The 21,000-nt window shown below is 33.8% G+C and overlaps 1 protein-coding gene across 1 annotated transcript in view; it reads left to right on the forward strand.

Annotated features, from left to right (window-relative positions):
- Nucleotides 1-21,000, forward strand: part of MMP16 (matrix metallopeptidase 16) — a gene marked incomplete at both ends in the record, with an annotated part of 275,992 nt that overhangs the window by 124,442 nt on the left and 130,550 nt on the right. The window contains one exon of the mRNA XM_080693638.1: nt 8,813-8,961. Within this exon, the coding sequence (XP_080549764.1) occupies nt 8,813-8,961 (149 nt within the window). The remainder of the gene's footprint in view (nt 1-8,812; nt 8,962-21,000) is intronic.

Here is a 21,000-nt window from a genome sequence, read left to right on the forward strand (position 1 = left end):
TTTAGGAAGAAAGAGAAATTAAGGATAACACCTTTTGGTTAACTTTCCATTACTGTTAGGGATAACAGAAAAGATGATTTTATATTTAAAAAAAAAGGTTTCTTTGACTCCTACTTTTGGAGATTTCAGTCCATGATCAATTGACTCTGTTGCTTTTGAGTTATTAATGTCTTGGCAGCAGTTCATGGGCACCAAGGAGAGAAAGAAGATATGGCTAAGGGCCCAGTGTCCTCATCAAGGGCCCACACTCAGTTACCAAAAGACCTCCCATTAGGCCTGACCTCTTAAAATAATGCCATGGGCTGGTGCCTAAGCTTTTAATGCATAGATTGGGGAGGTTCCCCTTTATCTTTAGTTTAATATAATATTGGAATCTAGATATCTGGATGTGGTAAGTGAGAGTTAATATGGTGTTGTAAAACTGAAATGGCTATAAGCTAAATATTTCAGTGTAGAATATTAATTGGGTTGGATCAATCTGGCTGTGCAAGCCTGCTTTGCACTGAGGATTAGCGAAGCCCAGGAAAGTAGGAGTTAGTGGTTCACCCAGAACATTTGCAGCCCCAGTTCTGTACCCTTTTGTGATGTCAACTGGGGTGTTGGTTTGCATGAAAACTGAACACTCTTAGTTATTGTAGGTGTGTTTTCAGAAGTTTTGACCTCAGTTTCAATGTGAATGTGTTCTACGAATTCCCTGCATACAGACCGGAAGCTGGGGCTCTTGTTGGTTGGTTTATTTGTGTTCTGGTCCTAGAGGCTGAACCCAGGGCCATTCTAGCTCCAAGGGTACACCCCAAATCTTTTTCTATTTTTTATTTTGAGATAAGGTTTTACTAAGTTGTCGAGGCTAGACTTGAACCTGCAATCTTCCTCTCTCAACCTCCTAAGTACTAGAATTACAGAAGTGTGCCAGCAGGCCTGGCCAGGACTCCTGTTTGTTTAAAAGGTCACCTCTTAGAGTCAAGCTTGGTATCAGTCAGCTACCTCTCTGATCCTCCTGTACATCCTTGGGCAAGTTAATTATTCATTCTGGAGTATTATTTTATCATTGATAAAACAGAGGCTATGCTACTTAAGTGAAAAGTTTATTATAAGGATTAAAGATACACATCACTTGCTTGGTGTATAATGGGTGGTAAAGACAGAAAAAGAAGTGGCTGTTCTTAACAAGACCTGTTGGGGGTGGGACTGACATGGTTTGTCCAAAGAATGAAGTATAACAAGGAACAAGGAAATGGTTTGAGACAAAATCATCAATGGTTTGGAAATCATTAAAAAAAAACAACAACACTGTTTCAACAGGATGCGAGTGGCTTCAATAGTCATGAAAAATGAAACGCGTAGGAATTGTCATGGTCAGAGCAGAATCTAATATGTAGCTATGGATAAAATGTCTTATCCTTTCTCTAGAGTAAATATGATCCGGTGGAGAGAATTTAAGGAAGTAGCTTCAGTTTTATAAATGCATTTGTTTCCTTTTATATGATCTGAAATCTCTACACTTTTGATTTTACACCCACATCAACCAACTTACTAACATGTAACCTCTCTTATTTATATTTATGAACAAATGTACTAAACATTATGTATGTTATAAAATATATTTTAAATAGAAATATTAAGATAACCTAAAGATGATGTAATTTTTTTTGTTTTATTTAGGAATTACATTTACATGTTCTCTTATTAGAAAATAATTATTTTTGAAAGTTTCTTATTACTTCATTCCTTCTTCAATGTTGATTAAACACTTTGAAATAAAGTATTTCATGATCAGTTTACTTTTCATTTTCATCTTAAATATCATCATAGCCAAAAAGACACCTGACAAGGATATGTAAACTCAATTAGAAAAATTGCATTATTACTTACAAATAACAAGTTTCATATTATGAACTTACCCATCAATTATGCAAAGATTTTTAAAATCAGTGGTAAATTATCATCCTGATGTCTATCATTTATTCTTAAAGACTAATCAGCAAGTTGCATTTTCTTATTTTTATAAAATGGGCTTAAAGTCTACTAAAATACTCTTTTGGTAGGTTATTTTATAGGCAGAAAATTCTGTTGCTGAAATTTTAAAGTAAAAAAATATTGAGAGTTTAAAGAGGTCACAATTTTATCACTGTGATCATAATGTTACATATAATGAAATGTTTTAAAACATCCATTCTTAAAATATTTTACATGTATATCTTTCATTCAAAAGCAATTCTTTTCTTCTGCATTCCTAGCCTATCACCTTTATCTTCATAGGACAGATTAAAAGGTTTTTTTTATATTTCCCATATCTCAAAATAGCTATGCAGCACCATACTGTTTTCAGCCACTTATCTTCACAGAAAATGGCAATACTTTTGTCTTTTTGTAATAGGAACTACAGAAATTCATTTGTCTGACAATTCCTTTAAGTATTTTGCTATGAGCTAGCAAGAAGGTGTCAATGTAGCATAAAATGTTTCCTTATTTATTCTCTATCACATTTCAAATATTAAAAATGCCTAATTTTTAAGATAATGTAATCTATAAATCTATTTAACTTAGCACAAAAAATAGCCATATATTGTAACATGATGGAATCAAAGTGACTATTGATGATGACTGTCTACCTCTCCACTCCTTCCTCAGGACACCTGGTGGAACAGAAAAGATGAATGTATTAAGTCAGGTCAGTTTGACCACACCAGTGTCAATTTGTATGTTAAGTGAAAAAAAGGTTATTCTATTTTAGTTTTAGTACTAGGTTTGCTTATGTGTGTGTGTGTATATATGTATATGTGTGTGTTTGTGTGAATGTATACATTATATAAAATATTTCTAAATTTCAATGAGTCATTTTTCAGGCCCATTTTGTAGGTTCTAAATGAAATTAATTTATTTTTGTATTGATGAGACAAAATCTACCCCAAGAACCTAGAGGCAGATTGAGTCCATGATCCACAAGTTTCAGTTTCACAGATAGGCCTTTTAGAAAATTCAAGTGGTTGCTGGTATGTGATGGTATATGCCTGTAATCCCAACATCTGGGTAGGCTGATGCAGGAGGAGCACAAGTTTGAGGTTAGCCTCAAACTTAGTGATACCATGTCTCAAAATAATGAATAATAATTTTAAAAGTGCTAGGATATAGATGGCTGGTTGAGTGGTTTACATTAAATCCCCACTGTAGGAAAAAGAGAAAGAAAGAAAGAAAGAAAGAAAGAAAGAAAGAAAGAAAGAAAGAAAGAAAGAAAGAAAGAAAGAAAGAAAGAAAGAGAGAAAGAAAGAGAGAGAGAGAAAGAAAGAAAGAAAGAAAGAAAGAAAGAAAGAAAGAAAGAAAGAAAGAAAGAAAGAAATTCTGAACAAAGAAAGAAGTGTAACATAGTATGACTGGTGTACAGAGATGTCTAGTGTACAAAGGCGAATTTGATGAGAATTCTACCATTTAGGGTTAATGAGGTGATTATAAAAAAAGTAGAATCATGTAGATGACTATTAGTAGAAGTACTTTATGAATTATTTCTTACCATATAAACAACATGAAGGTTGTGAAATCATGATTGTGAGATCATGGACTGCTATTATTTATTGTTGGTTGGGTTTTGTTCTTTTTGTCATATTTTGTCATTGTTTTTGTTAGTGCATATACACTAAACATATTTAGGAAATCTGAACATACTGAGGAAAAACCAGTAAAGACAGAGAAGGAGGGAGTAGGTTATAGTCATCTGTAAGTTTCCAGAACAATGGTTAGCATGTGATGGAATCACTAAGGGGATCTGCCATTACTCATTTAAAGGATTTTGCTTCAACAGCTGCTAAGTATAAAGAGCAATACACTTTTATGCACAGTTAAAAATGAATTCTCCCCAGCCTTTACACACCAAGTTTTCAGTTTCTATCATAAATGAGAGTTTTAAGCTAAAGTTAAAAATATGGTCATGATGGTCATCATAACCTATACTACTAAACCAGCTAGCTGTTTTTCTATTTGTTGAATGACAAATCTTCATTTGTAAGATGGTCATTGTACTGTTTTATTTCCAGTTTAAGAAGCCATTTAATACTCAGTAAAATTCTAAGTGGATTGAATTCTGTAGTTGCAATTTCATACACTTATTCATTCATGGTAGAGATGAGATTGTGATTTAGAGCCCATTTAGATGTTTGAATGAAGAAAAAGGCTAATTTCAGCCTCCTTGACTTCTCCTATGAGTTTTCAATTTCGACCAATTCTTAGTTATTACTTCTACATCATTTAATTCTCTGGTTAATATATTGTTATAATTCATTTTTAAAGTTGTGTTTCAGACTAGAAAATGTAGGTCTTAAATCATGCCATTATTTATAACCAGCGAATATATATATATAGTATTTCAGGGGGAAGTATCCTGAAGCTTTTGCTGGCTTTGCTATTTTACCACAAAATAGGGGAGTAATCAGTTTTTACTTGTTAATTTTAATTTATAAAAGTATTTAACAGACTTTCATAGATATTTCATACTGAGAAAAGGTAATTAAATTTTTATAACATCAAGAATATGTGTATTAAAAGTCACTTTCAGTTTATTTCATTAACAAAGTCAATTAATTATATCAGAATATGTATTAACTATTAGAAATTTAAATATTCCTATTGATATGTTAAACATTGATGTAAAGCTAGTATTTTTAAAAATCATTTTTCAAGCCAGGCGTGGTGGCGCACACTTGTAATCCCCGCGCTTGGGAGGCTGAGACAGGAGGATTGCACGGGTTCGAAGCCAGCCTCAGCTACTTAGTGAGGCTTTCAGCAACTTACTGAGACCCTGTTTCCAAATAAAATATAAAAAAAAAGGTCTGGGAGTATAGCCCGGAGGTAGAAAGCCTCTGGGTTTCACCCCCAGTACCACCAAAAAAAAAAAAAAAATCATTTTCCAAAGTAATGAAAAATGTTTTTAATCATGGAGAGCAAAATGACTTGAACTAAATAAGTGCTATAAAGTATGCTAATCACTATCCCCTTTTTTCTTCAGTAGTGAGTACTGTGCTGTAGAACATATGAACTGGGCACAAAGGACTTGCATTAGCCATATGATACGATAACTGGAAATGGACTGTCATTGTCACAAGGGGATATGACAGGCATTGTTAACTGGCAGAGTGATTTTTCAAGTTAAATAAAAGCCCCAGACTATCACTTCTTATATTTCCCTCCAATGATTTAGATAATTTATAAAATGCATCTCTTCCCAACCCTAATAAATTCCATAGTTAAATCACTTATTGCATATATTTTTTTCTTTTTTCAAAAGATGTCCAAGAATCTTGCAATTATTCAGGGTCATCATTATAAAGACTTTTTTTCTATTTTATCTAGTGAGAAAGAGTGTGAAAACTGTTCTTGCATTTGTGATTTATTTCAGTAAATGAATACATGGGGTTTATATTAAAGCACTCAACATTATTATCTTCAAAAACTAGAGGAAATCTTATTCCTCTAGATTATAGTACTAGACTGAAGGCATAAGTGTGTACATTCATAAAGCTCACTGCTTAGATTTGCTATTAATCATGGGACCTATATGAGCATCTGGGTTTTTTTTATAACCATTCTTCAGAATTCTGCATAATTATATGTGTGCGAATGACTAAGTCAATTAATGTGGGTGTTCTCAGTATGGGTTCATGGGATATTTATTACTGACAAGATCTTTTTCTAGTGCAGTCTGATGAAATTTTGCATGCTTACTATTCCCTATTTATACTACAATCTAGTAATGACAATATCTCTTGGTGCAGCATTTAATATTTAAACCTTTTCCTTTTATTGGTTGATACATCTCCTTTCTCTGCTGAGAGCAGCAGCATTCTGGTTGTTTCTACAATGGAATTATTACTTAGTGCAGGAAATTGGTTTTGTCCACATGGTAGCAAGATAGTTGAATGAGCAACACAGGGACGATAATTCAAGGTTAGATTTGTTAGCTCCTTTTGAGATTCTGGGGTTGTTTGTACTAGTGGTAATGAGATGGAGTAAGTCACAATTTTCCATAAAGAAACTTATTTGCCCCTTGATAAGTTTTCAGGGCTCTTAAATGTATTTGCCAATCCAAGGAGGACAATGAAACAAAACAAAGGAAACAAAATAAAACAAAACAGAAAAACAAGTTTCTAGAGCATTTATATTCCCCTTACTTATTTTGAGATTTGGGAATTTTTCAAGCAGTATATGAGGATGGATGTCTATGTTAAGATTTGTTCATTATAATCTATGTTCACAAATGCATAAATATATACATATGTATGTGTGTATATATATATTTAAATGAATTTTATGAATAGTGAGAAAGACACAAAATTTATATACAATATTAATTACTTTGAATAGTAAAATAGAGGAAGAGATAAGATGTACTTTCAAATATATTATGTTTTAGATATTTTTTAATAAGAGGTGATGTTTGTAATTTAGTAGAACACTTTCTCGACTGACAATATCACAACATTGATTTGTCAGCCAGGAAACAAACTTTAGCCATAAAATAGTAGATCACATAGCTTTCCTGTTATTTTACAATTTTAAAAAATTACCCACTTCTCAATCATTTAGAAAAAAAAACTGCCTTTCATGATAAACAGCATAATGTAAAAGAGAACTTGAAGACAAAGCACAGTTCATTTTTTATATTACTTGAAATCATTTTGTTTGAATGGCTAAGGTATAAATCAAATATATATTTTCTAGAACATGCTATTTTTCATATGTACTTACCATTTAGTTTTATGGTTTTTCTATTTGTATATAAATCAAAGCTTTTTTGATTATTAATGGTGTTCTCTTTGTTGTCCTCATAAACATAATTGCCAGTAGCTTAGCGCCTAGGAGTATCCTAGCAACAAGTCAGCTCTCAAGCAAGAAATGCATGCAAAGTGTTAACAGAAAAATTATTTAGTTTAAAAATATTGACATGCATATTAAAAATTTTTAGAAGTGTGACAATAGGCATTGAGTTTCACACTAAACAGTATTGACTGCCTCCTTCCTTCAGGAAAAAAAAATGGAATATATTTCAGACTTCACCACTATTAACTAGGTAACTGAATATGTTGTTTCTTTAGCAGCCTTTTCATTAGTTGAGATGAGTGTCTTGACATGTATATAGTAGATGAGTTTGCCAGACTGAGTTTTACTAATTTTTTTGACAGAGACACATTGCTCATCTCTTAAGCAGATTTAGAATAAATGTTTTATCTTCAAGGGATTCTTCTTATACTACTGCATGCACACATTCAAGGTGGTCAATTTAGGAGAATCTCATTAGAGGTATTACTTGGTGTTGCACATTTTAAAACTTTGATTTTTTTGCAGTCTGGAGATGGAACCCAGGGGCATTCAACCTTCAAGCTACACCCCCTGCCCTACCTTTTATTCTTAATTTGAAACAGGGTCTCACTAAGTTGCGGGGAGCCTCACTAAGTTAACTGAGGCTGTCCACGAACCACGATCCTCCAGTCTTAGCTGGGATTACAAGCATGTGCCACCACACCTGGCAAAAACTTTGGTATTTTTAATATTGGTTCTTTTGATGAAATTTACTCTTCGTCATTGCCAGTTATTTTCCCTCTCTTGTAGCTATAATTCATAATAAAAGAAGAGAATCTGCTTTTAGAAAAAAAAAAAAGCTTCAATTCCATAGGATGATTACTTATGTGATGAAGAGACCCAGATAGGGAGAGAAACACACACTGGTGAACACCACTAAATCATAATCTCTTGGTTGACTGCACTTTAAGAGATCTTAGAGCCCTTGGAAAAACTGAGGAGGAGGTCAGGTTGGGATATGGACTGAACATATGATTGTGCATTTAAAATGAATGTGTAGAATTGTAAAACTAGAAAGCATCTGCTCCCTGGTAGATATCACACACACACACACACACACACACACACACACACACACACACACACACACACTTGCTCGCATGCACATGCGCGCACATTATATCCTGACTTTCCTATTACTTTTAAAGCCTAACCTTAAATAACTGAATTCTTGCCTCAATAATGTTCAGGATGTTAACTTGCCTCTAAGGTCTTTCTCTCATCATCCTCTTAGATTTCTTCTGCAGGGACTGAGGGAATAAAAGCCATGAGATATTTAAAAAGAGAAATGTACATGCATACTAAGATATTAAGATTTCATATATATCCGCATATAAAAAATTTGGCTACTTATGTGATTTGGACTAATGTGAATCACTTTATCTACGGAAAGAGTGTTCTTTATATGAAAAATTTTCTTGCCCTTGTAAATACCTAGTTATAATTGGATAGACCTGGTTGCAAGAAACATATGCCCAAAATGTCATGCTAGAATAACATGGTTTGTCTGTGAAAATGCTACTCAGCACAATGTAGATAATAGTCTTTTAGATGCATATGTCTCCATTTGCATATAAAGCTCTATTACTGACAAAGTGCATCCTTCATTTGGAGAGTACGTGGAGGACAGGAACCTATTTGCACTTTTTCTCAGTACTTACTATACTGCTTTCTACAACTGTAAGCTTTTGAAGAAAAGATTAGTCTTTTTCTGCTATTAGCATCTGTAGACCTTAGAAATTATATTACTAATTACTATATTACTGAAAACTATATTACTATATTACTGAAATTATATGAACATAATCTAAACCATATAGGTTACAATGAGCTCAAACATATAAGTAATGTATGTCCTTATATGTGAAATAAAGTGTACTAATCTATGGTAGACATAACTTAATTACCAGGACACTGTTGTAAAATCGCCAAGTTGATCTAAAAGGAACTGTACTTTTTGTTGCAGGTTTGGTTACAAAAGTACGGCTACCTCCCCCCGACCGACCCCAGAATGTCGGTGCTGCGCTCTGCAGAGACCATGCAGTCGGCCTTAGCCGCTATGCAGCAGTTCTATGGCATTAACATGACAGGAAAAGTGGATAGAAACACAATTGAGTAAGTAATGACATCCCTGCTCCTTTTCTTTCGGGACCTTGAGCCAAACTTAAGTAGTCTCAAAAACTTTCCACAAACGCCAACAACCACTAGTGGAGTGATTTATCTCATGACCTTCTTGGGAATTGGACTTGTTTTGAACTCCAGTCCTTTAAATTTTCCTACAACATTTCAGGCCCAAAGTCACCTTTACTCACATGATCTTATGAACATATTTTTGAAACCAGGAAGAAAAGACAAAGGAGAGTCAAAGTCAGGGTATGGTTGAAGCCACTACTAGAAAACTGACAATGAGTAATGGAAGTGGTTTGTGTGGCTAGTGAAAGTATACCACACGTGCATCTCCCCAAACCTCTGTTAAGTGGTATCCTCTCGGTAGCTTCAAACTGTACTTAATGGAACTACTTACAGGTGGAAATTGGAAGATAGTACAAAGAGATCAGAGCTCCTATTTTGTGTGGGAAGGGCAGTGTCAGCAACTCAGTTTTTAATTGTTTACTAACTGCCCACTGGTGACAGATATTTAAATTAGATAACTAAAAATTTTTATAGGAAAGTATCTACTTTCAACTTATTAACAAAGGGCTTTTTGTTACTCTTTAATAATTATTTTATTGATTGATTAATCAATCATGTCTTTACTTACTTATTCAACAAATAACTATTTTTTTGAAGATTTAAAGAAGTTTATTAAAAGATAGAAATACAGAAAATAGAAATACAGCCCCATGCCAAACTGGCATGAGGGGGTGACTCGAAATGAATACACCCACAAATAACTATTTTTATTTTTTATTTTTTGATACTAGGAATTGAACTCAGGGATATTCTACCTGAGAGCTATATTCCTAGCCCTACTACATTTTTTAAGTTTGAAACAGGGTCTCACTAAGTTGCTGAGGCTGGCCTCAGACCTGTGATCCTCTTGTCTTAGTCTCTTAAGTCCTGAGATCAACTAGCAACTCTGCTGAATACTTTATCTGTGAAAAAAAGCTTTACTAGGTACAGAAGGCATGAAAACTTTGTAAAATATGCTTTCTTGTGTACACATCTCCACACAGTCACAGATTATTTTGCCACAGGCACAAAGTAAGTTCTATAGTATTATGAAGCAGCATTATTTTTTTCTGGACAACAATGGAGAAAGTGATTAATTTTTTGTGAAGGGAAAAATCATTTGTGTTTCTAGAGCCCTTGATCAAAGTAAATCTATTTTTGTTTTTCATTTAGTGTTCATATATCAGTCTCCACAATAGGGAAGAAAGAGTGTGATTTTATCTCTATTGTCTCAAATAAAGGACAGAATTTCAATGGCTAAGTCAAGCCCAAAATAGCTGCAGAACTCATGTCCTTGGGCATTTAGTCTGAGGAACATGCCCTGCTGTGGACCTCCATGAAGATCATATTAATTTTTCTTTTTAAACCTTAAGTATATGAGCTATCTGAATGCATACATAATTCTGACATATACAACTAATTTAACATGTAGGTCTTAAATTACATTTTGCCTTCTAATGCTTACAGCCTGGTGTTAGTCATAGTATGTCTATTTCATCAAGATAGGAAAACACAATGGAGGCTTTAAGCTTCATAGCTATTTGGAAACAAAACATGTATTACCTTCTTTAGTTTCTTTAAAAGATGCACGAATATTAACTTTGATCTACACCTTGGAGAACAAAATAAAAAATAAATATAACACATTCGGCAAAAAGTAGAAACATTTTAAATACGGAGAATAGAATTTTTATATTTCACACCTGCTGGCCATTAATCATTTTAATTCACTCTTAATAGTGTAATAACTTGATTTTAAGCCGTAAGGAGCCCTTATCCTAAAAATAATACAAAAAATGCTTTTAAGATAATAAGTGTCTCAGTCAACATACTCACTGCTTGGATTGCCAGGACAACTGACCACACAATGTAAAGGAAAGAATTTATTTGCACAGTTTTTTTTTTTTTTTTTTTTTTTTTTTGAGATCTCAGAGTTTCAGTCCTTGTGAGGCTGGATTGCATCTGTGAAACTCAGAATACTATGGCAGAGAATGAGAGGGATCCAGCAGGGGCTCTACTCTCACATCATAGAGGTTTGAAGCAAGAGAAAGGGCCCAGTAGTCAGGGAATTCAAGGGCAAATGCAAAGTCCCTCAGGCACACCCCCAGGGACTCACCTCCTCCAGTCCCATGTCCTGCCACTTTTCTGCCCAGGAAGCCCATCACAATGGATTTACTGATGAGGTTACAATCCTCATGACTTAATTATATCAGCTATAACATTCAAACATGAGCTCTTCAGGAGACATTCTCTAACCATAACAATATAGAAAAACTTCCAGTCAGTCCTATGTCTTACAGCTATTTATGGGATGGAATTCCATTTACACTGTATTTTTCATCAAAACAGTTTACAAAGTGCTCTGGGGAACTTTCTGGTTCCCTAATCATAACTTCTAGCTTCAGATTCATTTTCCTGGAAAATTTGGCACAATTTAAAAAAAGCAAATAAGCCAGGCATGGGGATTTGAGAAGGGAGCGTCACAGGTTCGTGACCATCCTCAGCAATTTAAGGGAAGCCCTCTACTCCCTTAAATAGAGTTATTAGTGAGACTTTGTTTCAAAATGAAAAATACAGTATGGAATGGGGTATAGCTCAGAGGCAGAATGCCCCTTGGTTCAATCTCCAGTAACACACACACACACACACACACACACACACACACACACACACTTACATTAATAATAAATACAAATGGATTGAAAATAGAGAAAACAAATTAAATACTTTGAATGTCTAATGTGACTAGTACCAGGAGAATAAGGAAGCATTTTATACTTATTACTAGATATTAAAAATGAGAAAGTTAAGTCTCACCAAAGGTGGCATCTGTTTCTCTGGACTTTTTTTTTTTTTTTTTTTTTTTTTTTGCGGTACTGGGGATGGAACCCAGGGACACTCTGCCTTCATGGTACACTCTCAGCCCTGTATTTTATTCTTCATTTTGGAACAGGGTCTCACTGAGTTTCAGTGGGCCTCACTAAGTAGCTGAGGCTGTCCTCGAATTGTGATTCTCCTGTCTCAGCCTTCCAAATGCTGGGATTACAAGCATTCACCACCATGCCTGGCTGTTTCTCTGAGAGAATGATATAGGATATATAGGTTTGATTTCCTAGGGCAGCTAGAGAATGATCTTTTTCAGGTGGTAATAAAAGAAGAATGTGTGCAGGATTTATTTAGGCCCTTTGTGTATAAAGAGGTTATAACAACTTTTTGTTTGCCTAGCAAGAAGATATAAAAAATATGGAGGTACAAAAACGGACATGAGTCTTTTTAATGTAGACAGTAGCCCAGACTCCAGACCAGGGGAAGTAATGGTGTCTGTGCATAAAAGTTAAAGTAGCATTTTTGGTATGGAGGATTATGGAAATTATTCAACTCTACACACATCCCTTAATTTAAAAACAAAGGAGTTTTGTTGCAGGTGTTTTGTTTGTTGTTTTTGGTGGGCTTTGTGTATATGCTTTAACAAATCCCTGTTCTTTTTTTTAATTGAAGATTTAAAGAAGTTTATTAGAAAGATAGAAATACAGAGGATAGGTATAGCTTCATAACAGATTGGCATGGAGGGGTGACTCGAATGAATACACCCCCTGTTCTTCTTTTTTTTTTTTTTTGGTACATTTTAGTCATACATCTTAATTGGGTACAAGATGGTAGAGGCATACAGGCACACATCACTCATATAGCCCTTCGCCAATCGCCACCCCATTCCCTCTCCCCCTCCCTCCTTCTCCTGTTTGACTTAGTGATTGACTTTGATATATTTGTGAATGTACATCATGTTTATTTGGGAATAAACCCTTATTCTAATTCAGTTTTTTGTTTTGTTTCTGTTATTTGAATTGGTAATGCATTTTTCCCCTTAAGGAGTGTTATAACTGCCAACTATTTTTAGGTGAAGCTACAAAACCTTTATCCAGCCCCTCTCATTCTTCTTTCCTTCGTTGTCTAGCTCCCTTAGTCGGCTTGGACTTTGCCCTCATTGTCCCTCCAACTAAAAACCTGGAGCTTCATTTGCCTTTTGCCTATTTTTCCACTGAAATATCTCTCCTCTGGAGGTGTCATTGCTCAGGTTACCTAGATCAAATAGTGTACTATTTTTGGAGGTATTATCTCCATAATCATGCTATTAAAGCCATCACCTGTGCTTTTGTAATTTCAAGTGAATGTACAGTGTCAATCCATGCTGAAATTGCACTCTATTATTTTATATAATCAAACTTTAAGGTACAGATTTTTATCTGAGCCTTATTATATAAAATATGGACTACAGGTATAGAACTAAAATTATTCCTAAGCATAAAAATTATGCTGTAGAATCCGTTTTCAGATGCTATAAACTCTTAATATAATTTTAAACTCTTTTTAGTTTAGTTACTTATAAGTTAAACAATTATACTTTCCCTTTCCTTTGTCACACAGACATATGCATTTAATCTCTAATCCATAGGTAATTAAAAATGATGATTATGATTGTGGTAAGCCCCATATTATGTTGAAGGAATTAACCATTTTCAAGCAACTCATTTACATATTACCTTAAATAGCATATTATACTGCTTTTTTATCAATTAGCTCTGGCATTGGAGAGGTAGTAATAGATACCTATTCTCCAATAAGTATTAACAAATATGTATTCTCCAAAACGAACTTACTTAGTTTATGTTGCAATGTTTCTTTTAAATTATGGCTTGATTTTGTAAGAGCAATCATTAAATATTTTGGAAGCAAGCTCACTAAAATTCCTTAATGAATTAAGCAATATTTATTATATACAAAGTATATTTTTAAGTTATGTGTGGTGACACAGACTTGCAATCTCAGTTCTTGGGAGGCTGAGACAGAAAGATTACAGTTTCAAGACCATCTTTAGTGACTTACTGAGGCCCTTCACAACTTAGGCCCTATTTTAAAATAAAAAAAATAATATAGGGCTGGAGTGTAGCTCAGAGGTAGAATACCCCTGGGTTCAATCTCCAGTCACCTCCATATATATATAACCATATGTGTGTGTGTGTGTGTGTGTGTGTGTGTGTGTGTGTGTGTGTGTATACACATATCTATATACATTTTAGAAAGAAGATAGAAATAGAGGAAGACCATAAATACAAAGAATACAAAGAGTGAGTCTGGTATGTTTTGATAATGTTAATAGTAATTGTTTAAATTTTGTTTGTTTTATGTATACATATGGTATGTAGGAAAGCATACTTTATGAAAGATTATTTCTTTTTTTTCTTTTTATTGGTTCATTGTAGTCATACATCTTAATGGAGAACAAGATGGTAGAAGCACATGTGCACACATCACCCAATTAGCCCTTCCCCAGTTCCCACCTCATTCCCTCCTCCTCCCTCCTTATCATGTTTTACTTTGTGATTGACTGATTTGTTTGTGAATGTACGCCATGTACATTAGGGAATTTCCCTCTGTCCCCCTCCCATGCCCCTCAGTTGTGTTGCATTATTTGCTCAACTATAGTTTCTCCTTCATTGTCTAGAGTTCTTTCTATGGCCTATTTTCTCCCTAGCTTCCATGTATTAGGGAGAGCATCTGATTTCTTATATTTTGTGACTGAGGAATGAATCTTACATAGCATCATATTCTCCAGTTCCATTCATTTCCCTTTAAATTATATAATTCTGTTCTTCTTTATGGTGAAATTAAATTCCATTGTGTACATATCCCATATTTTTGTAATCCATTCATCTGTTAATGGACATCTTGGCTTTTGTGTGGCTGTGAACATAGATATGCATGCATTAGCTTAATAGTTTCGATTCCATTCATTGGAGTAGATAGTGTTTTCCAAAGTGGTTGCACTAATTTGCAGTCCCACCAACAATGTAATAGAGTTCCCACTTCTCCATATCCTCACCAGCATTGGTTGTTGTTTGTGTTTTTAATGATTGTCATTCAAGTTGAAGTTAGGATTAGGGTTACTGCAAGAATTCCCCCCAAAACCAAAAACAAGATAAGGATATCCATTATCACCACTTCTTTTCAATATATTACTTGAGACTCTAGCCAGAACAGTAATGCAAGAAAAGGAAATCAAAGAAGTACAAAGAGAAAAAGAACTAAAACTATCCCTATTTGCAGATGACATAATACTATACTTAGGAGACTCAACCAACAAAACTAAAAGGCTTATAGAACCGATCAACAAATTTAGAAAAGTGCCCAAATATAAAATCTTAAAAAATCAGAAGCTTTCCTTTACACCAACCATAAATCCACTGAAAGAGAAATCCAGAAAACACTTTCACTCAGGATATCCCTCCAAATGAATACAATACACCAATAAAAAGTTAAAAATAATATCCCTCAAAAAATAAAATATTTAGGAAAAAACCCAACCAAAGAATTAAAAGATCTCTACAAAGAAAATTATAAAACATTGAAAAAAGAAATCAAAGAAGACCTCAGAAGATGAAAATACCTTCCATGTTCTTTCATAGGCAGAATAAATATCAAAATGGCCATACTTCCAAAAGTGGTCTACAAATTCAAGGCAATACTCATTAAATTACCAATATTATTTCTCACAGACATAGATTATTTCTTAAAGTGGTTAATCTTTCTCTTTGAACAGATATATACATATTTAAATATATTGTATAATTTGAATAATTCTGCTTAATTTACTAAAACTATGTCCAAAATTATACTTAATTCAAATTAATTTAACTCTGAATAAGTAACTTTATTCAAAGAATCATTCTGAAATGAAGTGGTATTTGAACTTCTGCTTTGACAATTGGAATATTTATTTGGATATGACAGAAACCTAATATTTTTTTTTACTAAAATCAATGTTTCATAATTTTTATTCTTTTGTTTAAATTATCAAGTTTTACTTTATTTTCTTTATAAATGCATACATAAATAATTTGTTAGTAATTATTTTTTTTTTAATTTCTGAATATGCTACTGATACTGAAACACTACAACACTATAGAAGCCTTGGTCCTCATTTTGTAAGCTACAGAAGCTGGGCTGAGAGTTTGGGAGTGAGTACTTAGGTTCCCATTCTGAAAGGTGAGAGGTGGAAGTGTTAATGAGAGCCCATACTGGAAGACCTTTTGTTCTCAAAGAGGATCATGATGGCTTAATGCATATCTTCTGTAGACTCAGGTGTTGAGGTGCTTGGATCTTTCAGTCCTGTGAATCATATGTGTCTATGTAGGCAGTTAACGAGTTGATAGGAACAAGAAGCTCTGCACCAGACTGAGCTGTCTACTGTCGGCATTTGGAGCCTCACATTGATTTGCTTTTGTAATCCTTCTCATGACTTCTGGACATAATTGAATACAAACAAAACCTAAGGATGCTTAAAATAGAAAGGACAAGCAAAATTAAACATTCAAAACGGCTCTCAGAGGCTAGAAGCAGCAAGCATTACTCTTATTTTTAAGGAAAACAAGAAATCTGAAGGATGAAAGTGAGTCTAACCTCTTGTTCTTGGAGTAATAATTGATGAGGTACAACTTATGTTTCGGGGAGTCTTTTGATTTTCTTCTGGTCGAGGGTGAAATATGTATCCCGAGCCACAGTGGTTCACCTCTAGCTACAGGGATGACTTCCCCATTGTGTTCCTTTGCAGTACTGTCTCCTGTAGCCCCGCTCTGTGGCCGCCAGTTATGTGGACTACAGCTCTGGGTTACTCCCAGAGTCATGAGTGGGTGGTGTTGTGTCTTCATGAATTCTCTCCTGACTCATTAAAAAATCATTTTCTTGAAGCTAATGGACATTGTCATAAGGAGAGCATGTATATACCAGTACACATACTGCAAATGTGTTCAGAGATCATGGATACTTTATTCGGGTAAAAGAGAAAAAAAAAGTAGCTATTGTTATCTCTATGATTCAAGTACTAAGGAAATCCTTGTTTTGCAGAACATTAAATGTTGCCTGTTAAGATACAGGTCAAAATCAGTTGAAACAGATTGATATTTGTATGTAGCTACTGTTTCTACTACTATAAGTACTTCCTGATAAATATCAATGTAATAATTATTAAATTATTAAGTATTAATTTAAATAATTATTTGAACTAATAATTATTATTTTGATAAGGTGATAATAGCACTATCTGTTAGACCTTATTCTGAGAATCTCAACCTAAATTAATCCTTACAATAACCCAATTAGATATTATTATATCACTTTTATACATGATGAAACAGATGTATAGAGAAAAACACTGCCATCTAATGTAACACAGCAAGTGAACTGGCAAAGGTAAGGAAGTGTCCCTACCTTCTGGCTCCAGGATCACTGCTCTCAACTTTATCAGTCCCCTCAAAAGCACTGGTTTTAGGTTATTTTTCCTTTTGAGTTAATTCAAATACAGACTTTAATGTTCTGCCCAATAATTATAAATTATTAATTCTAAAATTTTAAGTAAATGTTGAAAATCAGTAATGAAAATTGGGGCTGCACCATTATTTGCACCTTGACATTACAAAATGACTTTCTCACAGTTAACACTTTCCACCCAGGACCTTTCCCCTATGTCTTTGTTTTGAAATGTCAAATCAAAATTCCTCTGATGAGTCAATAAAAAGCATACATTTGTGAGCTGTGTGTCAACACACAGAAAATACAAACATATTGGAGAAAAGACAATATCACTAAAAATCAATTTCAAAATATTATAAAAAGGTGGCAACTAGATTTTGCCAGTTACTTGTTGGTAATAAACACACATTCGCACATATATCACACACACACACACACACACACATATTACACATAAATACACAAACAATGCTATTAATTGCTGCTTTTATGTATAGTTATATATGGTATTTATCAAGATGATAGTTGATACAAATAATGGTGAATTTAACAAAGAATTTATTACTTGGCCAACCTTCATTCAGAATTCTTTGCATTGTTAATTGATGTCAGATTAGGTCCATTATGGTTTTTTTTTTTTTGCTATTTTCTAATATTGTGGCTATTTATTATACTTAAATCATCTTCTTGACTTAGATTTATGTAAAATTTCTCATATTACATTCATGCAATAAGCCTTTCTTCAAGGCAGAATTGGAAAGAAATATGAAGTCTTCCATAAACATATTGGGAGATAACAGTGTATGCAAAATACCATACAGAATCCTTTCACTTATTTTCTCTTGCTTATTGGAAAAGTCCCTGGACACTGACCTTAATATACTCGCATCTCTCCCTTCACTCACAGGTCAATGGAAGGTAGCATCAGATACATACAAATCAGAATGTCCAGTACAATATGTGCAGCTTTGGGACACTGAATTATACCTACATGAATTGAATATGAAGACTGCTTTGGGTCCTTTGAATAAGAAAAAACATTATTCCACATATAAATTACTGCCCACAAAGGCAAGATGTGGTAGGGTTGTGTAGAAACATGAGAACTTGGAAGTTGGTGTCTCTTGGTAGATATCCCCACTAAGTAGGTCCAAATCAAATTGTTTCTATAAAAGACATTTCATCCTCAGAGTATACAGAAAGTACACTTCTGCTTTGGGAAGATTTGTCACTAGCAGTGAAAAGAAGGCAGTTACTAGACTGAGAGATACAAGAGATTTTTGGAGGCAAAATGACTGCATCATGATTGGTTGGGTATGAGGAGGGGTGGTGATACAAGAACATCTGGCTTGGGCATTAAAAGGTGTTAAGATTTTTATCCAAGATTAAGACATGAGATAAAATTATGTAACTTTGAGTTGAAAATGTATGATTTTATTCTTATTACATGTAATATTAGAGAGGACAAACAAGATATCTAGCTGGAGATATGAGGGCACTTATCCTAGTCCTGGAAACCCAGGCAGGATTGGTTGGAGAATCCCAGCAGATATCAAAATCCACAGATACTCAAGTCCCTTACATAAGTGTGTGATATTTGCATATAACCTACATACATTCTCTTGCATACTTTAAATCATCTCTAGATTGCCTATAATGCCTAATAGTCTACACATTATGTAAATAGTTGTTACACTACGTTGTTTAGGGAATAGTAACAGGTAATAAAGTCTGTACATGTTCATATAGTTCTAATTTTATTCAAATATTTTCAATATGCAGTTGGTTGAATTTGCAGGTGGAGGTCTTACAGATACATTTGGCTGACCACTGTAATTTGTATCGTGTTTTTCTTTCGTGTGACCAACGAGCTTATCATGGAAAGGGTTCTTACATTGTTCATCTTTATATCCATAATTTCATCTTCCATAATCCTCAGCACTTTGTAAAAGCTCTGAAATATTGCAGGATGGATGAATCGGGATGATGTAAGTAAATGAAGAGAAAGAACCATACAAAATCAGCAAAAGCCTAAGGAATATATTAAGAATTTGGCAGAGGTAGCCTTTAACACAGGAATCTAATATTCATTCCTAAAATTCTGTCCTTTGGAAGATGTATATTTTTCATCAAGAAAACTTTATTGCCCCTGACAAATTCATGACTTTACAGTTTATATTAGCAAATTTAACTTTTAAATCATTGCCTTTGCCGAGCGTGGTGGCGCACGCGTGTAATCCCTGCGCTTGGGAGGTGGAGACAGGAGGATCGCACAGGTTAGAAGCCAGCTGCGCTGGCTTAGGAGACCCTGTTTTTCCAAATTAAAAAAAAAAAAAGTATAAAATAGGGCTAGGAGTGTAGCCCGGAGGTGGAAGGGCTTCCAGGAACCCCAGTACCACCAAAAAAATAAAATAAAATAAAAATCATTGCCTTTGATTCTTAACTTTATGCATATTAAAGATATTTTCAAGACTATACCTCTTTGAAAAGACATTTCATCTGGATGATGGCTAATTTTATTTTGTCAGTTTTATATAGATCATTTTCTTCCCATGGCACTTTTTAATTAAGTTTTAAATATTTTTCTTAGTTGAATTTGTAAGTGTAACCATGTCCTACATTAAATAATTGTATTCATATTTTATAATTGCAAATAATTTATTTTACCAGTATTTTCAATGGAATAAATAAGTAACTGCCTTAGGAAAATTAGATTTTTGAAAATATAATTAATGAAATACCCACATGTAAAAGCAACTTAAGTCATCATAGACACACCAATAATGCTTAATGTTTGTTAATTAAATCTGTAACTAGGTCTTCAAATATGCAGTAAAAGCAATGTATTTTCATTTAAAGAAGACACAAAGTATCTCCACCTATTCACTGAATCATCACTGAATATGTCTTAAATGCCAGGAATTGTACAAGGTACTGGGAATATGTAGATTGTCTGCCTCAACTGTTTCAAACCAAGAATATCTTTTAAATTTAGTGGGAATGGGAATGCTCTAAAAATGTTAGATAAAAATAAGTGTTCTCCATTCGTACCTCCAGAGAGTTCGTTTTATGCATCAGGATAGCCTCCTAGGAGTTAGCATTTATCAGACATCTTGTTTGATTGGGAGACTTCGATAAAGGGAGAGAGTAAATTTTTTGAAGTAACTCCATAATGTGTTTAAAATAGAATGAGAATTGCTAAATCTGTTAACTTCAATGCCTACATTTCTGGGGCAGAATTTAAAAAGCAGAATCATATAATATTTATCAGAAAAGTATCATCTTTCTTAAGAATAAAAACTCATTATTGGTGCATTAAATTATTTTGTATTTATAAAAGCTGGTTGACTGATTTATACAAGTATTGGATAAACTCTTGAATTCATTTGCACAAAATGGGCAGCTTTGGATAGTAATTTCCATATTTACCATCACTTAAGAAGTGTAGAAATTAAGTTCCTTATGAAATATAGCAAAAATTTGATTTTTTTTAATTTCTATTTTCTGAATCATGTAGCATTGCAAATACTTACCATTGGCTTTATAATTAATAAAGGGACAAGGAACAAGAAAGCCCTTTTGTATGGCATTAAAGTAAAACTACCAAAAAATCATGAAAAATTTTCCCTGTGGATAAGGCTCAAGAATAGATTTAAAAAAAATTACAACACTAGT

Source organism: Muscardinus avellanarius (assembly GCF_963383645.1).
Source record: "Muscardinus avellanarius genome assembly, chromosome: 4".
NCBI lineage: Eukaryota > Metazoa > Chordata > Mammalia > Rodentia > Gliridae > Muscardinus > Muscardinus avellanarius.